At 39.0% G+C, this 12,541-nt stretch overlaps 1 protein-coding gene across 1 annotated transcript in view; it reads right to left on the bottom strand.

The window, feature by feature from the left end:
* Positions 1–1,213: 1,213 nt before the first annotated feature.
* Positions 1,214–12,541, bottom strand: part of spon1b (spondin 1b) — a 107,897-nt gene continuing 96,569 nt past the window's right edge. Inside the window, exons 12-16 of the mRNA XM_040035916.1 lie at positions 9,469–9,639; positions 7,629–7,796; positions 7,325–7,483; positions 4,464–4,661; positions 1,214–3,747 (exon numbers count right to left, since the gene is read on the bottom strand). Of these exons, the coding sequence (XP_039891850.1) occupies positions 3,593–3,747; positions 4,464–4,661; positions 7,325–7,483; positions 7,629–7,796; positions 9,469–9,639 (851 nt within the window). The 3' untranslated portion in view covers positions 1,214–3,592. The remainder of the gene's footprint in view (positions 3,748–4,463; positions 4,662–7,324; positions 7,484–7,628; positions 7,797–9,468; positions 9,640–12,541) is intronic.

Below are 12,541 nucleotides of genomic sequence, written 5' to 3'. Positions count from 1 at the left end.
TCCCACCACAGCACAAGTCCAGAGTTGCTGCTGTGCTTAGGATCGTTGTCCTTTCGCATCACACAGTTTCAGCCATGGCTGATGGACCTCGCATCTGACTCCAGATTACATTATGATCACTGAAAGGTGAAGTGAGTAACACTGGTCATCTGTTCATCTGGTAGTCAGACCTGTTAGTCCGGCGGATATGTTAGGGAGCAAGTGAAAAGTGGGAAAAATGGACACAATTCAGTGATTTAAGCAAGTTTGACAAGGACCAAACTGTGATGACCAGGCACCAGGACTCCGGGCAGTGTTTTGCTGGGAAACACTGGGTCCTGCCATCCATGTGGATGTTACTTTGGCACATACCACCACGTATAATCAAAGGATTTTTGCGCACCATGTACATCCTTTCATGGAGAAGGTATTCGTTGATGGCTGTGGCCTCTTTCAGCATTATAATGCACCTTGCCACAAAGCAAAAGTGTATCAGGAAGAGGAGAACTACAAGTTTGAGGTGTTGACAACATATTCTCCAGGCCAGTCAGTCCAATTGAGCATCTGTGGGATGTGCTGGAAAAAACAAGTCAGATTCATAATGGCCCCAGCTTGCAATTAACACAACTTTGTTGGAAATATCTTGGTGCCAGATACCACAGCACACCTTCAGGGGTCTAAAGAAGTCCAGGGCTCCACAGGCTGGAAATGTTTTGGCAGCAAAAGAGGAATTAGCACAATATTAGGCAGATGGTCATAATGTTATGCCTCATGGATGCAATAACTACTGTTATTATTGCTATTTATTTATATAACTTTTAACATTATTTAACATTAAACAGCGGTATGATAACTAATATCCACTTACCAGTAGTATTGTTAAAATGTCATTTTCTTATCATGAATTAAAAGAATAATAAATTGGTGTTTTGCAATGTTTCACTACTGATCAGCAAGTTTGTTCTCATCCTTAAGGCATTTAAATACAGCAAATATAGTCTGACTAAGTCAGATCAATTTTGTAGTATTGTAGTCATCACTTAACACTTTATACAAGACCTAATATTAGTTATCAAGGAACTATTTATTAGCGGTGGTTATTATAAAGTTGTATGTGTTTCTTTTTTTATTTGAAGGACAATATTGCTTCTTCACTTGTCACCTTGCTGTCATTGTTGGTTCTTACACAACATGCTGAAGGAAGAGCTTCATTAGTGCAATGACACCATGACTCTCACATTTACCATTTTTTTTATTGTAAAGGTGGTTTCTTACAAAAGAGTCACATGGTACAGACATAAAGAAACAAAAGAAAGAGCCCTGTAAATAAAAGAAAGTGACTTCAGAGAAAACATCTACAGAAAACACACCTTTGTGTTGACATTCTTATAAAAAAAATGCAACAAAATCTGCTAAGTAATGCAAAAAAAAAAAAAAAAAAATCCCCAAAAGATTTTACAGATCGATTTTATCTTCACAAAGCGCAGTAAAAACAATACATGGGAAAAATGTGTTGTAACCAAGGTCCCAGTAACAGTCTGCTGTACATTGATCTATCCTACAGGTTTGAATACTGTAGAAACTTCTATATCCTCTACAGTACATATGCCTTTTACAGCCAGCAGATGTGTAAGATGTCTAAGACACTTCTAAGGCTCCGTCTGAACAAAGCAGATACAGTCATTTCGCTAGTGTTTTACGACCGCAACTACAGCTGATAAAGCGTGATGTCCAAATAAAACATAATCACCTCTGAACATGCTAAAATAAACTCTTCTGACAGAATGAGAGCTATCGCAGGCTTGATGCTACATCAGCTGAAATGACAGATAAACAGCAGTACAGTATATAAAGACTCATTTTAACAGTATAAAACATCTCCACTGAAATGGTCTGTTCATAAGGAAAGTGGTTTTTAGTAATTACATAGCAGTGTCATTTATATGCGTTGGTTAGATAGTGAATGTACGTATATCCTCAGATTTTTAGAGACTTCTGTGTTACCATCTATGTCTTGCAAAAAAAAGAAGAAGAAGATTTTCACAGTTAGTTTGCAGTCAATTATTCAATCCGTGGGATTTTTTTCTCACTAGAACCGAAGCTCATTTTTAAAGCAGTGGGTAATACATCCTAAAAATGTTTCTGTTTCCATTATCTGACGTTAAGTTTATTTCATACAACAATAACACTGGAGTAGCACATTAACATTTTGAGAAACAGGCTTCTTTTACACTGATCCAATTGAGTTGGATGTATAAACTTATCCTCTGATGTTTGTGAGAACCAACTTAGTTTGTTTAGCCTGAAGTCTGAAAGCAAGGGGAAGACTTATCCTGGCTCTGCAATGCAATCGCTGTTTCACTGTCACCCTTACAGTGACTGCACATGTCCAAAAAATAGCCCTTCACAGAGCCCAGTGGAAAATGGTGTGCACTAAACATTTTACATAATGAGTAATGTGTCAGTGAACTAGACACACTAGAAGATGGATTTTGTGCTTTTTGAACAGAGCCACTCAGTGCGTTTTCTCATTGTCTTTTATGTAGTTTTCATTTTCCCTCAGCCAACCAGGTAGAAGTTGCATCCTTTTACCACACAAACTAAGAGTAATAATTAAACATGGCATTACTCCAGACAGATCACAACTTCACACTCGGTCACAATCCCGGCTGATTCCCTTCTACACATTCATCCATCCAGCTTCTCCACTGTCACTACAAGCTGCTTTGCAACTGCTCTCCACCCTGCTCCTCCTGTTACCATGTGTCTGACCTTATAGTACAGATGTACATAATATTCTTTTGAGTATAATAGCTCTCACTGAACTAATATTTTTCCTGTGCAAGAAATCTTAATATTACAGTAGCACTGGATGAAACACTAAATCAAAGTAAAGTAGTATCACAGTATTAATGGCATTTAATGGTCAGATTAAAGTTGTCTGGTAGTGTTATAGGAGGCATCTTAATGGGGACAAAGCAGGTTAACATATTTCCAATACAGAGCGTGTAATCCACTTAGCTAATGCTAATTTTGAATTCTCCCCAGTAGAGCCTTTACATAAACCGTACATTAAAAGTATCCAGCTTTCATTAAAATGCTCAGCTCCTGATTTTTTAGTAGCTAAATCAATGTTTTGTAGGTGCTGCAGAGGACAGGGAGATATTGGTGAAAATACACAGAAAATACTTTCCTACTAGGAGTAAACAAAACCCAACTAAAAAGTTAAAGTTTGTTGCAAAATATGTATTAGGTTACTTTAGCGTCAGGTTTCTTTCTTCTTCTTTTTTTTTTGCAGGACACAGGCTTTCTCTCTAATACTTCCACTATGCTCTAAAAGGAAAATAAATCAACCCAGTTAACTAAATGTCCACAAAATCGTCACTAAAACAGCATGTCATTATGTCTTATTCTTCTTATTCCTTCCCTTTCTTAAATCCTTACTTAAATCCTCCGATTTTTCCAATAATAACCCATAATAATCCTGTACGTCTCCTCCCAGCTACATAAAAAAAAAAAATCAATCTCTGTCACCACTGTTTTTAATGAATTCTGATTTTCATGTTTAATCCACTGCACACCTCCCTGCCTCTCTGTAGCTTAGCAGTGCCCCCTAGCATTCCCGAGCGTTACAGGCACGGATCTCCTTCCTGTCCTTACAGCCTTTGGACTTTGTTCTTTTCTTTGCCACCCTGAAACGCTCCTGGATCCCTCCCCCGCACGGTTTGGTGCACTCTGTCCAGCTAGACCACGGCTGCATCCTGCAACCTGATGGAATAAAACAGACTCTTAGTTAATAGAAAAAATTACAAGGAAAAGCAAAATATCCCAAAATTGCTTGAACTTAAACATTTGTTCATTATTTCTCTTACACAGAGGCTTCGATCTCGGAAGGAGAGACAAATCCCTTGCGTCAGGAAGGGCATCTCGTGTTTTTTAAGAGCAAAAAGAATGATCGGCCAAATCAAAACATGTGGAGCTATCTACTTTAACAGTCTCTTGTGAATAAGGGAGAAGCTGAAAGTAGCTTCACTGAACATCTCTGCTCTGTGTATTCTCATGCTTGTCTGCACTCTTGCTCGACCCTTTGCATCGACTATCTTCTGTTGTGGACATGGATACTAAAGACTTAATGTCTGTGCGTCACATTTGTTAATGTGGTATATTTCCACATTCTATATTTCTATCAGGAAACAACTTTAGTTTAAACAGGTCACAAAATCAAACTCAGGCGATGTCATCGCGAGCCAATGTAACCTCATGGATCTGTTGATACGGTTACTCACGTCTAACTAGCTAGGTCCCACATGGAGCCATGCCACCAAAAACAAACAGCTGCAGATGGACATATCAGGGTTTGTCTAGTATCTCAGTCCTGACTTAAATTGCTTTGCTGGAATAAAACAACTAACCATCTAAAACATCGGCTCGTTAAAATGTCTAAATGCTACATGAAGCAGTTTCAACAGACTACCACGACCAACCTGGCACCTCTTCCTCCTTAATCGGTTTTCGCCGACACTTCCGGAGCTTGCACTTCTTCCTCTGGATGGTCTCAGGACAATAGCTGCCTCCAAACTGTGGCTCCACTTTGATCATACGGGTCCGAATGGTGTGTCCTTTACCACAGGTCTTGTTGCACTCTGACCACTCTGTCCACTCTGAGACCATGCAGTCGACAGCTAGATAGATGGAAAGAAAAAAGGAAGAGAAGGGGAAAAGGTAAACATGGAGGGAAAGACAGGAATAAAAGGCACAAAATTTAAAAAGAGCTACTCCAGGATTGGTGAGCTCACTTGACTTTATTATCTTCTCTCTGGCGTTTACTTAGTGTGCTTTTGTCTTGACTTTGCTGGTTCATTGTTACATAGCCCTTAAATATTATTATACCATTTTTCTATTTCTGTATCCATTTCTTTCTTGGTTTTTGCTTGGATCCTGATTCAGTGCTGTCACCAGCATGACACCGTGAGTGCTGATGAACATTTACAGTTACAGCCCAGAACAAAGAGTCTGGAACAAAGAGAGTGTTGCACACCATGCTAACTAAGGCTACGTTCACACTGCAGGCGAAAGCGCATCAAATCCGATTTTTTGACCCTATGCGACCCATATCCGATCATGGTATGACAGTGTGAACGGCGCAAATCCGATATTTTCAAATCCGATCTGGGTCACTTTCGTATGTGGTACTGAATCCGATACATATCCGATGTTTTAGAAAGCGACTGCTGTTTGAACGGTCATGTTGCATTAAATCAGTCTTTTACGTCACCGACACAAGACAGACGCCAATTATCAGCGCCCGAGAAGACATCGCGAACGCTTCCTGGCCATCCCGTGTAGATGTCAGTGAAACTGTTGGGAAGACAACGTTGGAGAAACGTGAACATTTTATTTGTACTGTATAATCTGCAGATTCTGACAGAAATCTGCAACTATCCTTTGAAGCACCGCTCCTCTCTAAAACAGCAATAAGGATAATTATTAGGTTATTTACATTATTATGTAAATAACAAAATAACTTAAAGCAAAAATTGGGAAACGTAAAGTCCGAAGTCTTTATATTAAGGGCCATCAGTCAAACAATACTGTTTGCTCTGGGTCTAAACAGAGCGCGTTGTGTGTGACGTCTTCTTTTGCGCATGCGGGCCGCTTTGAGCGTTCACACTAGAGCACATTTGCTGTCGCATTTTATTTGTAGTGTGAACAAGCAGACAAAAAAATCGGATTTGATCAAAAAATCGGAATTGAGCATTAAGACCTGCAGTGTGAACGTAGCCTAAGACTTAACTTTTGTGTCTCTCTGGATGTACATGCAACTAGTGTATTCACATTATACAGATCAACTCCCAATGAGCATGGCAGCTGCTCACTTTTATACCAAAATTATAAAGTTAATGCAGATAAAAGATTTCTAAAAGCCAACAGTGCATGCTATATCGTGATTGGAAATGACCAATCCAATATGGTGTTCAGTCATGTTTTTGTCACACTATAGTGCTACTAGTCACATGTGGCATGTGGTCAATTTAGGTGAATGGGCTGAATTCATTTCATGCAAAGTTGCTACATCTTCAACACAACGAAACGGTTTATGGTTAATTTCTAACCCTGTACGTGACTAATTTATCATACAAAAATTTTTTGCTGTGCTCAAAGGCAAGTGATTACTATTGTCAATTCTCTGCCAGTCCCCCTGCTCTGCAAGTTTCAGCTCTTAAGCAATGACATATGACTCCACATAGTCCCCAAGTCTGAGAAAAAGTGATGGGGGCATGTTAAATAATTACTGAAATACACTGTGGGCAAGGACAATAAATCTTACTCTTTGGCTATGAAGATGGGAATGACTCTGTGCTGTGTGTGATTTATGTCTAGTAAGTGTGGCAGCGCCACTGTTTTAGTCCTGGAGGAAATCACTGACACCCTGATTAACTAGCCCCTTCTATAGTCAAACAAGAAAAGGAAAGAAAAAAACACTTTTTAACACCTTTCTTAGTAATATCATTAAAGCCTGACCAAAATGTGACTTTTGAGGTTGATACCTCAGGGGGTAGGTTTTGTTTGAGCATTAGGAGGGGCACAGATGAAGTCCAGGGTCCTATCTGAGGAAATATGGAGGATGAGACTCTTATTTCCTGCATTCTTAGGGATCTTTGTAGAAAGGACACCATTATTACATATCAGCTGAAGTTGTAGTTGAAATGAAAACACAAAAAAAAATCAGGAATCAGTTCACAGTTTATCATATTGGGATCTCTTTTGCCTTAACTCCTTCTGGCATAGATTCGGTGAGCTCATCAGAACATCCAGTCTTCTATTGTCCACTTTTGGTGAGTCTGTGCAAAATAGCCTCAGTTTGTTAATATTAGCTGACAGGAGTGGCATTCGATGTGGTCTTTTATAGCCTATTTGCTTTAAAGTTCAATGTGCTGCGAGTTTAGAGATGCTCTTCTGCATCCCATGGTTGTAACAAGTGGCTATTTTGAATTACTGTTGCCTTCCTATCAGCTTAAAGCAATGTTAGTCACCGTTTTAATGGTCAGTTTGAATTTCAGCAGGTTATCTTGGCCACCTCCAAATTTCCAAATGCATTGAGCTGATGTGATCAGATATTAGCATTAATAGGTAACTAGTTACTATGTTAATATACTCTGGCTTTCTGTATTACTTTCAAATATTTAGTCTCCACTTTTCTCATGTAATCCTGTTCAGTTAATGCAAACAGGGATCGTTTAATCTTCAGCGCTCTTTTGTGTTTGGCTGGTTTTAGATGTGAGAGTGTGAGCTGTACCCGGTATCTACCTAAGAACAACAACAACAACAACAAAAGAGCACTTACGACACTCAGGAAGCATGCACTTCTCTGTCTGCTCCAGCTCTTCAGTGCACTCTGCAGGATCAGACTTCAGCATCCTCTGCCGTGTTCGGATCCCCCGTCCACATGTGACACTACAGTCACTCCACTCCGACCAAGGCGACAGCATGCAGGGGATGGTATCTGGTTTAAGTGATACACACACGTAATTATAGTATTTGCTCATTCATTACAGTCAGCTAAAATAAAATGCAAATGAAGTGCTAATATACCAACAAATGCTCATGCAAAAAAACAACATATGACAAAACAGCAACTGTTGACTCACGGCATTCTGGCATCATGCATTTCTCCACTTCAGCTACCTCGGTCTTACACATGGATCCATCTATAGGGGGCATCTTTACCATACGCTCCCTTCTTCTCATGCCTATCCCGCAGGTGACGCTGCAGGGATCCCACTCCACCCACTCAGTCACCACGCAGCTGCTGGGTGCTGTTGGAAGGACAGAATACAAAAACCATCTCCATCCATCAGTTTCAGCTCAAAATTGAACATTTACGGCAAAAATGTATCGTTAGTTCACTTTCAGTTAATATATGTTAGTATTTTAAGCACAGTGGAATAACTACTGTGCAAATTTGACCGACCGATCAATAATAGAGGACAAGTAGGAGAAAAAACACTCCTTTTGCCTTTAAAAAAACCTTAAAAAAAAGCCACCACTGTGATGTAAATACGATGGTTTCTACTCTGTATTTTTATAAAGAGCTTATAGATCTGCCTCTCCTTCAGTTTCCACTTAATTCTGACCATTAATAAGAAAAACTCCTTGCTCCTTTAATATGCAAATGTACTCAAGAGATAAAACAGGCTACTCTCCAAATTTACAAATACAGAGCACATGTTTTATACAAGACAGATAACCTTCACCATCATTCACTTAGTGAATACCAGGAACAAAGCTAGAAGTCTGACGACCTTGAATAGCCATATCTGCTCAGCGTGTCTCTCATGAATTCAATAAAAACCTTACAAACAAAGATGATCACAAATAGTGCAATATCGACTCCTATCAAACTACAAAGAAGCAACAGACACTACGGCAATGAAGCCACTGGCATGGACAGTGTAACAAGACTCAGGCACAAAAGGCATCCATGTGGGTCAGTTAGCTCATAACCTCTGTTGCTATTACTGTTTATCAAGTTACACACTCTTCAGCCACACTACAGGGGGAATTATAAAAAGCTTCCTCTGTCTGTTAATCTCAGAGATCTGAGCCAGTCAGACTCCTCCTAGACTACAAAACACATCATTTTTACTTTTTACTACTTCCAAAACCTGTTTTTATGTAAAAATGTAAGTGACTTTACTTATGTTATTACATTTGTAACCCAAAGTGAGAGTTGGAGAACATTTCTTGGTGTGTAAAGTAGGTGTAATGCAACCACTGACATCCCCCAGGTGATCTGGAGGTGTTGGTGAGGAGAGGGAGTCTGGCATCTCTGCTTAGAACGCTGCCCCATGACCTAGTCCTGGATTTGCAGTAGATAATGGATGGATAGATGGACAGATGGATGTTTGCAGAAAGTGCACTGCATTAAGAGAAGTCCAGTCCCCCCCACTCTGTTTCAAAATGGATATCAGAAATGGCTGCCTGAATGCCCTCAGAGAAAAATCACATATATCCTGCCCAACAGATACGATCTGGCAACCTTATATCGGCTCTATAGGAACAACTTCCTTATCAGCTACACACATTTTCTGGTACCAGTGCATGTTAATGCTAACATCCAGATAAAATTGCTGAAGTAACTTTGTTGCTTCTTTCATGGTTTTATTAGGAGCATAAATACATGTGTTCTAAACTATATTACGGCCGTGAAATACACCTTATTCACCAATTAAATGTGCATTATTTATTTCATTTATGTCATTATTTTTTCACTTTGTTCTTTTATGCTTCTTTGACAACGTTTTTTCTTTTTTTGGTTGGACTATTTTGCATATTAAACACGGTGAAATTAGATGCTCTAATTTAAAGACGACAGGCTACATTAAACTCTATGCGAAAAAGAAATGTAGCAGCTGGCTCAAATTAAAGGCATTGTTAATTTGGTTGGTTGGGTCAATCTGTTCATACGGGAGAAAAAAATAGACTCACAGCATTCATCGTTGACAACACACTTCTCTGTCTCCTCAGTGTTGAGCTGGCAGAGCGAGCCGTCCTCGGGATACTGTTTGACATATCGCTCTCGAGACCTCATCCCCATCCCGCAGGACACGCTGCAGGCCGACCAGCTGATCCACTCTGACATCATGCACGTCGAGGGCTCTGTCCACCAGGAAGAGAAAGCAGACGACAGACTCTTACTGAGTAAACACCAGCATTTGTACTTGAGCAAAATTCAGTGTTGTAATTTGTGCGCAGTGTATGCAGTATAAAAGTAACACTCTGGAAGTCTGTTTCCACAAGACGTCATAAAACATACACTGTCGCCAAAATACTTTTCCTTGTGAACATTCCTTGTTTCAAAAGAGACATGGAGAGGTTAAAGGTCAGATTCTTGGAAATCAGTTTTTTCAATTTTAAAGAGAGTCCTTATTTAAATCTGCTGACTTACAAGTGGCAGCCATGAAAACAAAAAGCCACCATGCTGCCCTGTGTCTGTATGACAGTGAGGTAGCTGATATCAGCTGCTGCAAAGCACAGCTGGTTACTGGAATGAGATCAACAGAGCCTAAAAGCTAAATTATCTGTATATTAACACTAAAACAATAATAAGCAGCTCACCTAACCCACCTCTGGGAAAATGGAAAAACCTATTGATTGAAAACTTACAAACATACATGGAAATACTGTATATAAGGCAAAACCAGAGTTTTTATAATTCTAATAAGTTTAGTCAGTATGTGATATGAGTGCCTTTATTCTTTGTCACAGCCTGAATTCTCTTAGACAAGCTTTTGTGTAATTTCCTTGTAAGTTCAGGAATAGCTCTCCGGGCTTCTTAAGGGACCTTCCAAAGCTATTAATTGGGTATTTATTCATTATCAAATAAAATAAAAACATAAAAACACAGGTAGAACTAAAAGTGGCCTGAATAGTTTTACTCTGTTTCAAAAGCCCAAACATGCTATCAGATTCAGTTTTTGTTTTTATTGGATTTATGAAAGTGAATTCAAAGCCAGTGTTGAAATTCAGCTCTTTACTTATCAAATGTACCACAAACATGACATTGATGTAATGCTGTGTAATATAATAATAATAATAATGATAATAATAATAATAACACCAGACACCAAATAATCATACAGTAAGTAACCCACTGCAGAGCAGTCACATGTGGCAAAAGATTTTAATTTACACCTTTTATGTTCAGACTAGTATATATGGATTCTTGCAGCTCCCTATAGATTTTCAGTGGCAGAAAATTGCCCTAAAGTGGCTCTTTTGAAGGTTACCAACCAATGCTGACTCTACAGTGGCCTTAGGATTACTGGACAATATCCTCATACCCTTTTTTGCAGATTTATCAGACAGTACCTGGTGGGTTGACCATCCTCTTCTACGTTTAGAATCAATGGAGGGTGCCTGACGTCATGCCGCACTGAGCGGACTATTGAGATTAGTCTGAATAAGGAACACCCTGCATGTATACGCTTTAGTGAGCCAATAGGATGAGCGGGATCATCAATAAGACATGAATCTTAGTGACATGCACATATAACTGAACACAAACACAATGGATAAAAACAAACAAATGGACAACATACACACAATAATAACATGGACTGAACCACCACTCACAAGCACTTTATATAGCCTCTGTAGACATTATCCACATACTTCACTTACCTTAACTCCACTATAGAAAATGCTGTATGGACAATCATTCTGTGCAATACGATAATTATAATTCTACAACTGTTTAAAACTGTTTATAACTTGCATAGTTCATATTTCTGTATAGTTTTCATAATTATATCCTGTTCATAGCTTGTACACTCACTGCAGCCTGCACATACTTATACTTATAGTATATTCATAACCTACCTTCATACCGTGTACATTGTAGCATACCCATAATAGACCCATATTTTGTACCCTCATACCTATAACAGACCTATTTCTGTAATATATCTATATTATGGCTAAAGAACTTTCTGGATGGATGCAAACTTCGTTGCCTGTACTTGTGACATGTGCAATGACAATAAAGTTGAATTCTATTCTATTCTATTCTATTCTATAACTTCAGAACCTTCCAGATTCAGAGCACAAATGAATAAGTCTTAAAAACAAAATTGTTGATTTTACAGAATATTACAGACACAGCTTTTATATGCTGCATATTACTATTTTTTAATAAGTCTAACTTTTAATATACTTACCTTATTTATATGGAAGTGCTGTTTTTAGCTCCTAAATTTTAAGCAAATCACTCCATTTCATTTTTTCAGAAGATGCTTTTGAAATGTCAGCTTCTTTAGATGTTTTACATTTTATCCTAGAAGATTTAAACCATTGCGGAAAAAAGACTCAAAAATTCCCAACATTTCCATGCAAAGAAAAGTAATTTCAGCAGGAAACGTGTTTTATTGTCCCACCTGTGCCTTCTGCAGAAGCAGCCTTTCTGCTGCTAAAACCCAGTATTGGAATGGGAACTTCAGATCTTCAGTCTAGCACTCTCCCAAGTGAGCTATTTCAGCTTCACTATCTCAGTCAAGAGGTCCTCATCAAAAAGACTCCATACAGGAGCACTTGAGTTACAGGATTCTCTCTCTACACACCAAACCAGAATCCCCCCACAGCTGCTTAGGTTTCAGACTGTTCAGTCATCTCAGAGTTGAACGTGCCACTTTTAAAAAAGCCCTTCCTCGGACACTGCCTTAACTCTCTTTTAATAAGGCGAGTTGCCTGAGGGACAGTCTTATTCACAGCAGGGGCCTTCAGGGAGTGGAAGTCAATATGTATGACCTCGCTGTGTATCAGCTGAAAAGTGAACTGCAGCTTCTCGAACTTAACAAGGTTCCACTCTGGTATATTTTATCACTATTAGCCAGAATGGTGCTTCGGGATCTCCCTGTTCTTCACTTACACAGAGACGCTGTATGAGCCATCTTGTTCCAACACCTCTTCTGAGAATAGCGACTAAGACAGTGAATCAAAAGTGACAAAAGGGAGTCGGATACAAAGAGATCGTTTTGTAAGAATTTTTTTAAAAGAAGGAACG

The sequence above is a fragment of the Simochromis diagramma genome, unplaced genomic scaffold, assembly GCF_900408965.1.
Source record: "Simochromis diagramma unplaced genomic scaffold, fSimDia1.1 OVJJ01000333.1, whole genome shotgun sequence".
NCBI classification, from domain to species: Eukaryota; Metazoa; Chordata; class Actinopteri; order Cichliformes; family Cichlidae; genus Simochromis; species Simochromis diagramma.
This window is presented reverse-complemented; position numbering and strand designations above follow the sequence as displayed.